Source organism: Dendrobates tinctorius, unplaced genomic scaffold (genome assembly GCF_039654945.1).
Source record: "Dendrobates tinctorius isolate UK_male_01 unplaced genomic scaffold, ASM3965494v1 ptg000103l, whole genome shotgun sequence".
Lineage (NCBI taxonomy): Eukaryota > Metazoa > Chordata > Amphibia > Anura > Dendrobatidae > Dendrobates > Dendrobates tinctorius.
This window is the reverse complement of record NW_027361771.1, coordinates 46,260,329-46,277,222: the sequence shown is the minus strand read 5'-3', so window position 1 is coordinate 46,277,222 and position 16,894 is coordinate 46,260,329. Positions and strand designations below refer to the sequence as shown.

General features: G+C 45.0%; 2 protein-coding genes across 6 annotated transcripts in view; one reads left to right on the top strand and one right to left on the bottom strand.

Annotated features, from left to right (window-relative positions):
- The window catches only part of LOC141100133 (uncharacterized), a 17,780-nt gene extending 11,731 nt beyond the window's left edge, over positions 1-6,049 (bottom strand). Inside the window, exons 1-4 of one of the 3 annotated variants that reach the window (XM_073588394.1) lie at positions 5,920-6,049; positions 4,412-4,558; positions 4,029-4,288; positions 3,849-3,954 (exon numbers count right to left, since the gene is read on the bottom strand). In XM_073588394.1, coding sequence (XP_073444495.1) covers positions 3,849-3,954; positions 4,029-4,288; positions 4,412-4,442 — 397 coding nt within the window. In that variant the 5' untranslated portion in view covers positions 4,443-4,558; positions 5,920-6,049. Of the gene's footprint in view, positions 1-3,848; positions 3,955-4,028; positions 4,289-4,411; positions 4,559-5,639; positions 5,800-5,919 lie in introns of those variants that run through there. The other 2 variants (XM_073588396.1, XM_073588395.1) reach the window with 2 other exon arrangements.
- LOC141100139 (uncharacterized) lies at positions 5,891-16,894 on the top strand. 3 transcript variants are annotated; one of them, XM_073588403.1, is made up of 5 exons: positions 5,891-5,927; positions 10,784-10,920; positions 11,045-11,133; positions 11,316-11,418; positions 15,917-16,894. In XM_073588403.1, the coding sequence occupies exons 2-5, from the start codon at positions 10,890-10,892 to the stop codon at positions 16,306-16,308; spliced, it is 615 nt and encodes a 204-aa protein (XP_073444504.1). In that variant the 5' UTR covers positions 5,891-5,927; positions 10,784-10,889; the 3' UTR covers positions 16,309-16,894. The 3 variants fall into 3 exon arrangements, with proteins under 3 accessions (XP_073444504.1, XP_073444503.1, XP_073444505.1); XM_073588402.1 differs by lacking the exon at positions 5,891-5,927 and adding an exon at positions 5,978-6,126; XM_073588404.1 differs by lacking the exon at positions 5,891-5,927 and adding an exon at positions 6,538-6,641.

Here is a 16,894-nt window from a genome sequence, read left to right as displayed (position 1 = left end):
AAGCGCCCTGATCATGAGACCGGACGTCCCTTTGCTGGGTAACGTTCATAGCCGAGACATGACCCTGCAGAGCCTGCAGTAATGTTCAGGTTATCTATAGACTGTGTCATAGACTGCGACATCTGAGTTGCCCATTCCGGCGCAGTAGCGGTCGCAGAAGCGTTGGTAGGGACTTCTTGGGGTTCTGCTCCGGTTTTTCGGGTACAGTCCCGGCAGTGCGGATATGTGCTGCCGCTGGGGAGAGTGGCCTTGCAGGCTGTGCAGACTGCATAAAAGCAGTCTTGCCTGGTTCTTTTCTTTGAGCCCGACATAGTACCTAGGCTGATTAATAGAGACCCTACAGGGGTATCTACGCAGAGGAAAAAGGAATAGGAGAGCGCTATAGGTTATAAGAATTCACAGCTGAGTACCAAGGAACCAGCTGTGATCTTACCCCACCGGTGCTCCCCTTAGGTCCAGCGCTGATAAGCCCCATGTCCTGTGCCCCCCGGAGACTCTGTGCTGCCTTCCTCCAGGTGCAGCAAGATGGCCACCGGATTCTGAGGTGGAGAGGGAAGGGGGCGGAGAGCTGGAAAAGGGCGCGCTGGGTCATGTAAAAGCGCGCCCTTCCTGCCTCGATCCGCCCCTTCTATGACACTGCAGTGTCATTTTCGTCATCGGGGGGGCAGGCCAGGGGCGGGGAAAAGGCGGCGGCTTCGGCTAGGCCGAAGCCGCAGTCTAAATTAGAGGCCTGATGCCCAGGAGGGCTCCAGAGCGACGCGGTAGTCCAGGAGGGGGTCGGATTTGCACCGGACCCCCCCAGAATGGGCGACTGGCTAGCGGTGGGGGCAGCAGTGCTAGCGGTTCCTGTGTGGGGGGTCCCTGGAGCACCATGGAGCCACTGCTGCTGCAGAGGCAGGGGCGCAGAAAGCACTGTCTCTGCTGTGCCACGTCTGCCTGCACCCTCCCCCGGCCCCAGCAGGATCCCACAGCTGGGCTGGGGTCCCTGGTGCAGAATGCTGTCTGTACTCCGACCCTACCTGCGGCGTCTCAACCTAATGCCCCCTGCGGGGGATTAGGGAGGGTGCGTCTGTCACCGTCAGGGGGTCTTCATCCTTGCCTCAACCTCAACCCAGACCCTGAAGGGGGTTGGGGAAGGAGGGGGGGGGGGGTCTCAACTTCGGACCAGTACCCGAGGGACTGGGGAAGGAGCGACATGGGAAACCGCCATCTCTACTTCAACTGGGCACCCCTAAAAAGGGGGCCAAGGAAGGAGCCATGCCGGGAGTCTCGCTGGAGACCCACTTTTCTTCATCTGTTCCGACGAAAGGAAAAAAAGAAATAAAGGTGTGCCTCCTTGCGACACTAAGCAAAAACTGGAGAAGGCTGACGCCGTCCAGGGGTGTATACTGCAGAGGAGGAGCCAAAGTTAATCTTTTTCAGATTATGCATAGTGTCGCCTCCTAGTGGACAGCAGCATAACACCCACGGTTCTGTGTCCCCCAATAAGGCGACAGAGTAAATATGATTTTTTCATTGTACCGCTGTACGTTATAAACTTCTGTGAAGCCCTTGTGGGTTCAAAGTTCTCACCACATATCTAGATAAGTTCCTTGGGTGGTCTAGTTTCCAAAATGGGGTCACTTGTGGGGGGTTTCCACTGTTTAGGTACATCAGGGGCTCTCCAAACGTGGCATGGCGTCCGATCTGAATTCCAGCAAATTTTGCATTGAAAAAGTCAAACGGCGCTCCTTCCCTTCTGAGCTCTGCCATGCGCCGAAACAGTCGTTCCCCCCCACATGTCAGGTATCAGCGTACTCAGGACAAACTGCACAATAACTTTTGCAGTCCAATTTCTCCTGTTACCCTTGGTAAGATAAAAAAATTGAACCTGAAATATTTTTTTTGTGAAAAAAAGTTAGATGTTCATTTATTTTTAAATATTCAAAAAATTCCTGTGACGCACCTAAAGGGTTAATAAACTTCTTGAATGTGGTTTTGAGCACCTTAAGGGGTGCAGTTTTTAGAATGGTGTCACTTTTGGGTATTTTCTATCATATAGACCCCCCTAAGTGGCTTCAAATGTGATGTGGTCCGTAAAAATAAAATGGTGTTGTAAAAATGAGAAATCACAGGTCAATTTTTAACCCTTGTAACTTCCTAACGAAAAAAAATTTTGGTTCCAAAATTGTGCTAATAAAAAGTAAACATGTGGGAAATGTTACTTATCAAGTTTTTTGTATGCCGTATCTCTGTGATTTAAGGGCATAAAAATTAAAAGTTGGAAAATTGCGAACATTTTCGAAATTTTCGTTTTTTTCACAAATAAACGCAAGTTATTTGAATGAAATTTTACCACTAACATGAAGTACAATATGTCACGAGAAAACAATGTCATAATCACCAGGATCCATGGAAGCGTTCCAGAGTTATGACCTCATAAAGGGACAGTGGTCAGAATTGTAAAAATTGGCCCGGTCATGAACGTGCAAACCACCTTTGGGGGTGAAGGGGTTAAATCTGTGAGTCACAGACTTTGTCATCGTCTTATATATCTTTTTTTAGTAATCTACCAAAACCCTCCCTATTTCTTTGAGTACAATAAAAACCCCTCTGTGTGTACGAGAGACAACATTGTACAGTGACTGGGGTGCTTGTGCATGCTCTCGTCTCCGATGCATCGCTCCCCATTTTGTCTAAACGCCGGCAGATCTGGAGACCCCATCTAGTTTCTCTCTCCAAAGTAGCTCCCCCAGGAAAGGTGTTTCTACGACATGAGAAAGCACTGATTTTTATCAAAACTACACAAAGCAGCCAAGTGACACGTCGCTGAAATTGGGGTCTCTGTCTCTACATGATGCTGCGATCAGATTAGGCAGCAAAAACCTGGTGACTGATTCCCTTCAAGACGGAATAAAACACATCAGCTCGGTGATTGACTGCAGTGCTGTCGACGTGACATCAACGATGCAGCCAAACAATAATCAGAGACAAAGTGCTGGCTCAAGAGAGGTTACGTACTGCACAGGTTAGTTTTCTAACATCACAGAGTCTGCAGGCACAATATTGATAGAAGAGGACAACCATTTTAAAGATGATCGATGTTATTGACAATAAGATGTGGGGGATGCAGGATTATCAATATAAAAAAACCATAGCTGAACTGCACCTTTAAACCTTATTTGCATAACTAATCACTCACAGATCATACCTTTAATATGGTAAGAGTGGCATAAGATAGGAATAAGTTGCAATTTTTACATGAGATATACTTTCTTTATAAAACAGAAGTATAACAGGTTTTTTTTAAACTAGAACCTGACCATTTTTGTAATCCTTTTATTTTTTTTATACACAATTGTGGGGACAGCCATCTAACCTAAGGTGCTGCCACCAATATGATGGCACATTGCGGTAGAAAATTACCAGTCAATATTACTCATGTGTAGGAAGGTTGATGAAGGGTCATGTAGGAGGTCTCTTGGTGACTACCAATTATCTGACGTATGTAGGAAGGGAAGTAAACAAATGCTCTCCCCATTAGAAGGTACTCAGTAGAGATGAGTGGATCGATTTGTGGGACTCTGGTCCAGGTCAGTGGTACCTGCTGGCTAGATGGGATGCCAGCGAATCTCTTACCTTCTGACAGCTCTGGCTTTAGATTAGCCATGGCTGGTGGGACATAGTCGGCGTATCACTTCGCACAGATTATCTCACGCCAGCAGCAACAAATTAAAAGCTGTGCTGGGGATGCAGGAAGGTAAGAAAATAGCAGGCCTCCCACCTATCTGCCATATACCACTGACCTGGACCAGAGTCCCATAAATCAATCTGCTTATCTCTAGTGCTCAGTGACATTTCTTACTCACCCTGGCTGATATCTGTAGAATAATCCACCGTGTGATGCCCTTCAGTTCTGACGTACCCCTCATCACCCTCCGTATCTTCCACTTTAACAATAACCAGATCATCAATCTACAACAGAAACATGAAGGCTTACACATGATTTCATGTAATGACTGCTCGGTTACCATACTCCAGGAACGTACCACATTGTTATCATCATCTGGGATGTCGTCATCATCATCATCATCCTGTGGTACATGAATAGAATCATCATCCTGAGGGAGATCATCTTCATCAGAATCTTTCTCCTCTTGCTGGACATCGTCACCATCATCGTCCTCCTGTGGAACATCATCATCATCTTCCTCCCGCTGGACATCGTCACCGTCATCTTCTTCCACTGGCCAGTCATCATAGTATGGGCTCGGATATCTATGCGGTGTGCTACTCTGAATGGATCCATCTGTAGCAAGCACACAAAATTAGTGCCTACACTGGGACAGGGGGCTGAAAAATGGAACAGCTATTTACTGCAAGCAGATTGTGGCTCCTTGAGTATATGATGATTGGGAAGAGGTCTCCTCACCTGGTGATGTGGGGGGCGTGTGGTCTTCCATGACGATAGCTTGGGGCAGACCTTAATGTGTCAGGCTTGTGTCGGCGATCTTGGGCGTTTTGGTTCTCACGGAGGTTCCAGATCCATATGTTCATGGGATCCGTGTACTTTATAACCCTGTGGATGAGAAATAATGGATAACAGCGGAGAGATATTAGGACATCTCATGTCACAATGACCAGAATACTTTCCAGTCAGAGTGAAGCACGAGGCTGAAGTTGGTTTCTTATTTTGGCAATTTTTTCTTTTGTTTTTTTAACAATAAAAAATAAGCATAACAATAACATACAATGCAGCGAGGTGCCCCGATGTGAAAACACTTAAAAACAGCTACAAACATAATAAAACTGGCACAAAAATAGGCATCAAAGTGGGCACCAAAGGGGTTATTGAAAGGGATAAATGACTTTGGGTCACTGATATTACACTACAGACATATAGAACATGGCGCCCCACATCAAAACCAGGTATCTCCAGCCCGGCCCAAATGGGTTCTGGGCATCAGAACTGGCATCAAAGTGGGCAGTCAGTCGATTTTGGCCATTTGAATAAGTAACTGGTGTTTTTAAAATGTTAAATGACTTTGGGCCACTGGTCTCACACTAAGAATAGACAGATAGTAATGCCCTGCATCAAACCCAGGTCCCTCCAGCCTGGCCCAAATGGGTTCTGGGCATCAGAATTGGCATCAAAGTGGGCAGACGATTTTCACAGATTTGAATAACTGATGTTTTTAAGGGGTTAAATAACTTTGGGTGACTGATGTCACATGAAAAATACTCATCTGTGTTTTCTTAGTGTGAGATCAGTGGCCCAAAGTCATTTAACATTTTAAAAACATCAGTTACTTATTCAAATGGCCAAAATCGAATGTCTGCCCACTTTGATGCCAGTTCTGATGCCCAGAACCCATTTGGGCCAGGCTGGAGAGACCTGGGTTTGATGTGAACCATCAATATGCATGCAATAGATGGATGAGATCAGAGGCCCGGTCATTTAACCCTTTCATTAACACCCTTCTGTGGCCACTTTGATGCCCATTCTTGTGCCAGTTTTATAGCTTTTGCATCTGTTTTTCAGTGTATTCTCATCAGTGCACCTCGCTGCATCGTATATTATTATTATGATGCTTATTGTTTGTTGTTAAACCTATTAAAAAAAAAAACAAAAGAAAAAAATTGCCGAATAAGAAACCAACTTCAGCCTCGTGAGTGAAGCAGACCCCGAGTCCTGGGGTGAGAGATGCAGGAGGATGACGCCCACCCCTGGGACATGTGAGATCAGAAATATCCACCAGATGAGAAAAGTGGAACGATCGTCACCGCTCACTACACTACGAGGGTGTGTGCAGAGATAAGGGGCGGCAGTCACGTGACTGCCCAGTAATAAAAGTGCAGTATATAGAGGAGGAGGGCAGCAGGCGCGCGGCCACGTAACGTGCATTCCCGGCTGTGCACACTTGTCCCAGTCCCACTCACCGCTACCGGTGCGTTTTCAGTCTCCACCGCGTCCTCATCCCCTACCGGCCGCCGCACACTGATGAAGTCATCGCCCCTGGGCGGGAAGCACGCAATGCATGCTGGGCACTGAAGTTCTGTTTCCCTTCCTCTCCGCGATCACGTGATTTCGAAGCGCCGGCGTGTGGGGCGGTTACCCCGACAACGGCTCCTCACGCCTCGCCTCAGGTGAGTGCAGTGCACACTGCACAGACAGGAGGAGTCGGGATGGCGGTCAGTGGCCTCAGTCATGGTCGGGAGCTTGTGGCCCCGGGATGGCGGTCAGTGGCCTCAGTCATGGTCGGGAGCTTGTGGCCCCGGGATGGCGGTCAGTGGCCTCAGTCATGGTCGGGAGCTTGTGGCCCCGGGATGGCGGTCAGTGGCCTCAGTCATGGTCGGGAGCTTGTGGCCCCGGGATGGCGGTCAGTGGCCTCAGTCATGGTCGGGAGCTTGTGGCCCCGGGATGGCGGTCAGTGGCCTCAGTCATGGTCGGGAGCTTGTGGCCCCGGGATGGCGGTCAGTGGCCTCAGTCATGGTCGGGAGCTTGTGGCCCCGGGATGGCGGTCAGTGGCCTCAGTCATGGTCGGGAGCTTGTGGCCCCGGGATGGCGGTCAGTGGCCTCAGTCATGGTCGGGAGCTTGTGGCCCCGGGATGGCGGTCAGTGGCCTCAGTCATGGTCGGGAGCTTGTGGCCCCGGGATGGCGGTCAGTGGCCTCAGTCATGGTCGGGAGCTTGTGGCTCCGGGATGGCGGTCAGTGCCCTCGGTCATGGACGGTAGCTTGTGGCCATGGGATGGCGGTCAGTGCCCTCGGTCATGGACGGTAGCTTGTGGCCATGGGATGGCGGTCAGTGCCCTCGGTCATGGACGGTAGCTTGTGGCCATGGGATGGCGGTCAGTGCCCTCGGTCATGGACGGTAGCTTGTGGCCATGGGATGGCGGTCAGTGGCCTCGGTCATGGACGGTAGCTTGTGGCCATGGGATGGCGGTCAGTGGCCTCGGTCATGGACGGTAGCTTGTGGCCATGGGATGGCGGTCAGTGGCCTCAGTCATGGTCGGGAGCTTGTGGCTCCGGGATGGCGGTCAGTGGCCTCAGTCATGGACGGTAGCTTGTGGCCATGGGATAGCGGTCAGTGGCCTCAGTCATGGTCGGAAACTTGTGGCCCCGGGCTAGCGGTCAGTGGCCTCAGTCATGGACGGTAGCTTGTGGCCATGGGATGGCGGTCAGTGGCCTCAGTCATGGTCGGGAGCTTGTGGCCATGGGATGGCGGTCAGTGGCCTCAGTCATGGACGAGAGCTTGTGGCCATGGGATGGCGGTCAGTGGCCTCAGTCATGGTCGGGAGCTTGTGGCCATGGGATGGCGGTCAGTGGCCTCAGTCATGGTCGGGAGCTTGTGGCCATGGGATGGCGGTCAGTGGCCTCAGTCATGGACGAGAGCTTGTGGCCCCGGGATGGAGGTCAGTGGCCTCAGTCATGGTGGGGAGCTTGTGGCCCCGGGATGGAGGTCAGTGGCCTCAGTCATGGTCGGGAGCTTGTGGCCATGGGATGGCGGTCAGTGGCCTCAGTCACGGTCGGGAGCTTGTGGCCACGATGCTGAAGTTGGTTTCTTATTCGGCAGTTTCTTATTCGGCCGCAGTGCCCACTTTGATGCCCATTTTTGTGCCAGCCTTCTATTTTTTTTTATCTGTTTTTAAGTTTATTCACTAAAGGACACATGATTGCATATTATTATATACTTAGAATGTTTTATTTTTATTGAAAAACCTGAAAAAAACAGAAAATAAAAAATAGCCGAAGAAACTGCCGAATAAGAAACCAACTTCAGCCCGAATAAGAAACTGAACGAATAAGAAACTAACTTCAGCATCATAGGGGATGAGGACGCGCAGGAGGCTTGGAGCGGTGAGTGGGATGTGGGATGTGGTCCACAGCCGGGAATCCACGTGACGTGACTGCGCGCCTGCTGCCTCCTCCATATATTACACGTGTATTGCTGGGCAGTCACGTGACTGCAGCCCCTAATCTCTGCACACACCGTTCTTATTCACCAATTAAATCATAGAATCGTAGAGTTGGAAGGGACCGCCTGGGCCATCTGGTCCAACCCCCTGCTCAAAGCTGGATTCGCTAAATCATCCCAGTCAGATGTCTGTCCAGCCTCTGTTTGAAGACTTCCATTGAAGGAGAACTTACCACTTCTCGTGGCAGCCTGTTCCACTCATTGATCACTCTAACTGTCAAAAAGTTTTTTCTAATATGTAATCTGTGTCTCCTCCCATTCAGTTTCATCCCATTGCTTCTAGTCTTGTGCAAATGAGAATAAAGTTGATCCTTCTACAATGTGACAGCCCTTTAGATATTTGTAGACAGCTATTAAGTCTCCTCTCAGTCTTCTCTTTTGCAAACTAAACATTCCCAAATCCTGCAACCTTTCCTCATAAGACAGGGTTTGCAGACCAGTCACCATTCTGGTCGCTCTTTTCTGAACTTGCTCCAGTTTGTTGATGTCTTTTATAAATAAAATTATTATTATTTATTTCTTTAATAAAGATCAAAACCGATGACCATAATAAAATACAATGCAGGGAAGGAAAAACTATAGAAGTGGGCACCGAAGGGTGTTATTAGAAGGGTTATGGCATTGGGTCACTGATCACGGGCCACCATTAGGTAACACAGACTGGCATCAAGCGCAGGCCACCGCAGCCCGGCCCAAACTGGTTCTGGGCATAGGGACTGGCATAAAAGGGGCAGACAGCCAGTTAGCACAGATTTGAATAGGCATCTGGTGTTTCTACAGGGTTAACTTATTTTGGACCACGGATGTCACATTATCGGCACACAGAAGAGGACATCCCGCATCAGATTCAGGTTGTTGTTCTGGTCATTAAACCGGCATCAAATTTGGCAATTGCTGCTGGTTACTGATTTTTTTTTTAAAGGGGTAAATGACTTTGGGCCCCTGATCTATCCCTGCCCCCCACACAGATATCCATGCCCTATGTCAATAGCAGTGCCTGGCATCAAAGAGGGAAGTGGCCATTGCTTATTGAGGTGAACATCAGAGAAGAAGGGCTGACGTCATTATATCACTGGGGGTCCCACCACCATCCCAGGACTGAAGTGTTTGTGATCCTGTTTACACTAATGACCAATTTTTTGTCCCATTCTCCAGTCACATCTGACAGTAGGTAGAGGGGTACATGTAGCGCTGCTCTTTCTGTGAAGATAGCAGATATCACAGTGGGACCCTCACAGCACCCTGACAAGTCCCCTGTGGTGCCATCAGTCCTGTGACATATTGCTGCTTCATGCTACGATTGCTACACATCTCTCATAGTTTGGTAAGAAATGGAGCAACCACATGTACAGACATTTTTAACAAAAATTTGAATACATAACTGGTGTATTTAAAGAGTTAAATGATTGGGCCACTGATCTCACGCTATTGTTACACAAATGGTGGTCCCGGATAAAACTCAGGGTCCCGTTCCTACTGTCAGATGTGACTGCAATATGGGCCGAAGAGTTGGACATTAATGTAAACAGGATCACAAACACTTCAGATGTTGGGATCCCCAGTGGTGGGATTAATAGCAATAATTAGCTTGGCCCCTTTTCTATAGAGGAACCCTTAATATTTTGGGAATAACCTTACAGCCCTACAACAACTTATGAGTCCCAATTATTCAATAGAAAATCGCCGGTCTTGATGAGGGGCTGGTTGGATTCATTTAGAGGTTCATGCATCTGTTCACCACATGAGAAATTTACTCCAGTCTCTGACTAGAATAAGATTTCTGGCATAAGGTACAACACAGCTCGTTGTGAATTGGACAAGCTGTGGCACCACTACACGCCCCGCCATAGCTCCTTCCATTTTGGTGGAGCTAGAGGAAACTGGGATGACGACAACAAAAGTAATTTTGCAATTGAAGAATTCTGGCAAGATACCTTTGATGAATTGGGGCTAAGATGCTCAGATCAGTAAAGAATTGTCGCCTGTCCACTTTGATGCCACGTTATTGCCAGGCACCGATTGTGATATAGGGTGTCACTGTCTGCGTGTGGACGGGATTAGATCAGTGGCCCAAAGTCATGTAATGCTTTATAAATACTAGTTACTAATTACAATCTGTGAGAACTGTCTGCCCACTTTAGGCCAGCTATGATGCCCACAACCCACTTGGGTCTGACTGGAGTGACCAACACTGATGCAGGGGCATCCCTATGTATCTAATGGTGGTATGATGAGATATATCACAAGGGGGGAATGGTTTGGCTGTGGAGTATACATATAATATTAATATAATATTAATCTTGCTATTATGTAATGTGTATAATTAAAGGAGATATCCGGGACTTTAGAAAAAAAAGGCATTTAGTTTCTACATGCCGGGCGCAGGTCAAAAAACAGGCCGTATTTATTTAGGAAATTGGACAGTCAGTGAAATAACCAGGAAAGAAGAAGAAAAGATCCGATCATAACGTCCCAATGCATCAAAATTTGTGAAACACATTCATATTTTATTGATAATCAGGTGACGACAAAATGGATAACAAACCAATAACCAGAAATCAAGAAACGCAGAGATGGGGTTAAGCCTATGCTGTCTATTTGGATGAAGGATGGAGCCAGCGAAGGATCAGATAAAATGCAGTTTACTTGTCGACGCGTTTCAAAGTATATACATCTTTTTACTCAGGACAAAACCACAAGTGATCATTGCACTGTGTTTTATTACTGTGAACATTTCTGCCTGATGTTAAACTTGTAAAAAAGAAAATTTTGTGAATAGGAAACCTCTGAGTAAGAAGCCAACTCAATTATTATTTCTCATCCACAGGGTTATAAAGTACACGGATCCCAAGAACTTATGGATCTGGAACCTCCATGAGAACCAAAACGCCCAAGATCGCCTGACACATTAGGGTCTGCCCCAAGCCATCGTCATGGAAGACCACACGCCCCCCACATCACCAGGTGAGGAGACCTCTTCCCAACCATCATATACTCAAAAAGCCACAATCTGATTAACAAAATGGAGCAGCTGTTTAATGCAGACCCCCGTCCCAGTGTAGGCACTAAGCTTGTGTGTTTACTACAGATGGATCCATTAACAGTAGTACACCGGAGAGATATCAGAGGCCTTACTCGGATCACTGGCCAGGGGAGGAGGAAGATGATGTCCCGCAGGTTGGGCAAAGATTATGTTGATTCTGTCGATGTACCACAGGATGATGATGACCACATCCCACATAATAATCACGATGTGCAGCATGATGATGATGACCTAGTCCTGCAGGACGATGTTGTACATTCCTGGAGTACGGTGACCTGCCAGTGATTCAGTTAAATCTTTTATGTTTCTGTTGTAGATCGATGACCTGGTTATTATTAAAGTGGAAGATCCGGAGGGTGACGAGGGGTACGTCAGAACTGAAGGGCATCACATGGAGGATTCTACAGATATCAGCCAGGGTGAGGAAGAAATATCATTGAGTACCAAGTGATGTGGAAAACGTTTCTCATTTTTTTCCTTTCTTACGTACATAAGATAATTGGTAGTCGCCAAGAGACCTCATACATGACCCTTCATCAACCTTCCTACACATGGGTGACAAGCCATTTTCTACCTCGATGTGCCATCATATTGGCAGCACCTTAGGTTAGATGACTGTCCCCACAATCGTGTAGACAATAAAATGGATTACAAAAAAGGTCAGGTTCTAGTTTAAAAAAAAAAATGGTCAAACTTCCTTTTAAAGGAGGTTATCTTCTGAGATTGTGACTTCTCCAATTTTATGCTGTTCTTGACGCTTTTAAAAGTGGGTATAATATGGTATGGGAGTGATTAGCTTATGAACTACAGCACGGACGTCAACAACGCTGCAGCCAATCACAGAGCGTAGCGGCTCTGCCACTGTTTTTTTTTTTTTTTTCTTTTGTTAAACACTAAAGGGTACGTGCACATGAAGTTTTTTTTCTGGCGAGTTTGAAGTGCATCCACTCTTAACCATTTCTGGTTTCTAACGACACCAAGTGGTTAAATGGTTAAAAGCAGCTTCCACTCTAAAGATGCTCATTACTTTATAATGGAAGTCAATGGGAAAGCATCTTTTTGAGATTTTTTTTTTTTTTGCTTCAAAAACTGTTAGCGTTTTCTTCATTGTTAATTCGAGTTAATAAAAACTAATTTTCAGCCACTATGAAAGACCCTTCCAAAATTATCAGCACCCAGAAGGATGAACTGTGATTTTATGAATTGTATCTACACTGTGTTCCAAATTATTATGCAAAAAATATTTCCTCATATTTTCTCTAAATTACCTATATGAATTGCAGTCATTGTTATTTTCCAGTCATCTAATATTCTAGTATAATTGCAATGATTTTGAACAAACTGCCTATGAAAACAGTATATTTTTCAAAATAAGAAACACTCAGAATGCATGTTCCAAATTATTATGCACAGCTCAGTTTTAACCTTTTTATTTTGAACAAAAAAATGGTCAATTGTGAAATTATAAGCATTATCAGCTTATTACAAAATAAAATCAAACAGTTTTCAAGTCAAAACTTTATTCTAGGTGATGTTACATTTGCACATAGGACCCCTTGTTCGAAAGAAGCTTCTGAACTCTCTCGTCCATTGAATTTGTCAGTTTTTGGATGGTTTGTGCTTCAGTTGTTTTGCATGTGGACAGAATACCCTCCCAGAGCTGTTGCTTAGATGTGAACTGCCTCCCGCCATCAGACGCTCCTTTTGATGATGCTCCAGAGGTTCTCAATGGGGTTGAGGTCAGGGGAAGATGGTGGCCACACCATAAGTTTGTCCTCCCATAGCAGCCAGAGATGCAGATGTGTTATTTGCAGCATGAGACGGTGCATTATCATGCATGAAAATGATTTTGCTGCGGAAAGCACGGTTCTTCCTCTTGAACCATGGCAGGAACTACTGTTTTAGAATCTCCACATAGATTATGGAGTTCATCTTTACCCCTTCAGGGATCCTAAAGGGGCCGACAATCTCTCTCCCCATGATTCCAGCCCAAAACATTACTCCACCTCCTCCTTGTTGGCGCCTTAGCCGTGATTTCATGGGGTGTCCATCAACCAGCCATCCTCCACTCCATCCATCTGGACCATCGAGCGTTGCACGGCACTCATCGGTGAACAAAACAGTTTGGAAGTCAGTCTTCATGTATCATTTGGCCCACTGGAGCCGTTTCTGCTTGTGTGCAGTGGATAGAGGTGGTCGACAGGATGGCTTACGCACAGCTACAAATCTCTGAAGGACCCTGCATCTTGTTGTTCGGGGGACGTTGGAGGCACCAGCAGCTTCAAAAACTTGTCTGCTGCTATGACAAGGCATTTTTGCAGCTGCTCTTTTAACCTGACGCAATTGCCTGTTGGAAAGAGTCCTCAATTTTTCCTTATCAGCACGCACACGTGTGTGCTGGGAATCAGCTACATACTTCTTGATTGTGCGATGATCACGATGAAGTGTCTTGGCAATGTTGATTGTAGTCATGCCTTGACCTAAATACTCCACAATTTGTTGCTTCTCAGCATCCGACACATCCTTTTTCTTTCCCATTTTGGCAAAAAATGTAGGCTGCTTAATAATGTGGAACAGCCTTCTTAAGTAGTCTTGCCTTTATTTGAACACACCTGCCAAACTAATTTGCTCAGGTATCTGCAATTGCTTTCAGTGATATAAAGAGCCCTGACACACATCACCATCAATGAGTTTAAATGACAAACAAAAAAATTCTAACCTTATCACTCCTAAACTCTTTTTGCATAATAATTTGGAACACAGTTTATATGATAGGAGCTGTGTAATAATAATAATCAGCAACTGCGAGGGTACAGTCCATACAGTCTCACCACACAGGCCATCCTGGTGACTGAGATAGTGGCTTCCTAATGACTCAACTAAAGACAAGTAGACCATAAATATTCAGATAAATAAGGAAGGAGTAAAAAAGGTACTGCTGGCAAAAATTAATATTTTGGGGGACGAGTCATAGCATGTAAAAAAAAAAAAATCACTGCAGTGTTATGCTAAAGCAAAATGTATGAATTGCTTAATTTAAAAAGCCTCAAACTCACTCCAGTATGGGGGTGGCATAAGTGAAATATCGACTCCAAGATGCACCCAATTTATTAAACCTCATGAAAAAAAACTAAATTTTGCGTAAGTAAAGTCAATGTAGCCACAAGCAACGTGGGCATAAAAAATTGCTCTCGTGATGATTTCCCCCTTTAATACACAAATGGTAGTTGAATTGCGGTACCATAAGTGAAGTCTCCAGCAATTTAATGCTTCTCATCTGTTCTGTGTATTGGTGATTAAGGTTTTGCTTGAAATTAACCCATTAAGAACAAAGCTCTGCAATGCTCTGGTTAGTTTAGTCTTTGTATTTCCAACCTTTACTTCTTCAACATTTGGTAACTAAGTAGGAAATCCCATCCCTTAAGAGGTTCCTTGATTTGTCTGCCTTGTGTATAGAAATGGAATACAGGTACATTTTTGCCAACAACTTGACTAGAACAATTCATTGAAATAAAAGGACCAAAATCAATAAGACATCACTGAATAAAGCAGCTATACTTGCAACACCATGTCCAGACACAAATGCACAACAGGTCCCTGGAGGATCTGCGGCATCCCGTTGTGCATATGGGTCTGGTTTTGCAAGTATGGCTGCGTTTAATTTTTTTTTTCAGTGATGCCAACAACTTGATTAGGTTTAACATGTTTTCCAATTGTCCCCTGATTTCAGGGCCCATTTTGTCTCTAATGTTCAGCTTTAACCAGTTCAGCACTGGGCCTTTGTTCCCCATTCCTGACCAGGCACATTTTGAGGTTTTATCGTACATGCGCTTTTAACAGCTCTAAAAAAAAAATTCCTGTTTGGATACTCAATTTTTGACTCGCTTTTCACGATAAAAAGGGCTCAAGTCTTTACGTAATTTTGTTTTTTTCTGATATCAGGTCAAAATGTAAAGAAAAGTAGGAAATGTGTTTATTTTTCTTATTGTGTTTTTTTTTTTTTTTTTTTACAACCACAAAGGACCGATAAAAACATTTTCAATTGCATTCCCCTTTATGTAGAATTTATATTTTAATAATGTACATATTTCATGGGAATGGGGCTAGAAACGACAATTTTTTTTTCTAATTTATTTTTCTGTTATTTCACACTCTGTGCCCCCAGCATATAAAGTCTTAAAAGACATTTTAACATATTGTTAATCCATTCCTTTTATTTCCGATTTCTCCTGTAATCACCGGTGGCGTATTAGTCCCAGCAACAGTGGAAAATCATTCCCAGTGTAACAGAACAGACTGGGTTTCCTAGGACCCAGCAACTCCTGCTCTCTCCCTATACCCAGTGATCACATGACCACTGGGTCCAGCAGAGGAGGCACAGTCAGTGTTTCCTAATCTGTATACACAAGCTCTGTTTCAGCTTATACATATAGCGATCAAGGTTAACATCGTTATCTTCTTTGTGGGGAGTCTGGCTGTGTCTGAAAGCCATTTCCCTGCCCACCACAGATGCATGATCTCTTGCAAGCTGCCCTGATATTTTAGAACGTCAGTGCAGATTAAAGTGTGGACTGCCTGAACATTTTAGTCTATGGTCAGTCTAAAAATAGCTAAAGAAGCACCCCTGTTTTTTTTTCTCTATAACTGGATCCAACACGTGATTGTCTCTTACAGTCTGCACATATATATCTCATATACAATGTTACCAAGTAGCTCAGCCTACTGTTTTTTCCCTTTAGCCTTCATCTTAACTCCTAGTTTTTATGCATCAGCATAGCATCACATGACCATCAAGAGCCACTAATTATCTTTTCCTCTATGATCTCATAAATATGCTGCCAACATTCCTATTTAACCACATAAAGTTTAGCCCTTCTAGTAGGAATTTCCTGACATCTTCTTAATTGCATTTTACAGCAAAAGCCATGATCCGTAAACATCTTACAACACAGCAAAGGGATCTCATTGTTGAAAGTTATCAGTCAGGAGACGGGTACAAAAAGATTTCCAAGGCATTAGATATATCACGGAACACTGTGAGGACGGTCATCAAGAAGTGGCTTAAATTTGGCACAACAGTGACATTACCTAGAACTGGACGTCCCTCAAAAATTGACGTAAGGACAAGAAGGAAATTGGTAAGAGAGGCTGCCAAAAGGCCCAGGGCAACGTTAAAGGAGCTGCAGGAATTTCTGGCAAGTACTGGGTGTGTACTGCATGTTACAACAATCTCCCGTATTCTACATATGTCCAATACGTCTGTCCTGTGTGGTATGGTGGCAAAACAAAGAAAAACATCCAAAGTCTAATATGTGTTGACAAAAAAATCTGTTGATTTTTTTTTTTTAATTGACGTGCACAGATTAAAGTTGGAAAAAGTTCTGAAATGATTTTTGTTATGCTATTTTTCATGACTAAACCTAGCATTTTAACACTGGTCCGTAGACCCAGGCAATGTGTATGTCAGGGAATTCCTTGCATATTTCAGCAAGACTTCGCTAAACCACATGCTGGACAGAAGCAGAGTTTGGGCAATTAACTGGTCATCTGCAGTCCAAAGCTTTCTCCAATTGAAAACATTTGACGTATTATGAAACAAAAAATCTGGCAAAGACCCCGGACTATTGAGCAGCTACAATCCTACGTCAGAAAAGAATGGGCCAGCATTCCTCTCCCCAATCTCCAGCAATTGGTCTCCTCACTTCCCAGACAGTAACAGACTGCTGTAAAAAAAAAAAAAGAGGGAATGGTAGACATGGATCTGTCAACTTTCTTGAGATGTGTTGGTGACATCAATTTCTAAATTAGTTATTTTTTTTTTTAATGAAATGTTGAAATGTCTTTTTCACTTTCCCTCTTATGTGTTCTCTGAATTAAATAAGGATTTCACAATCA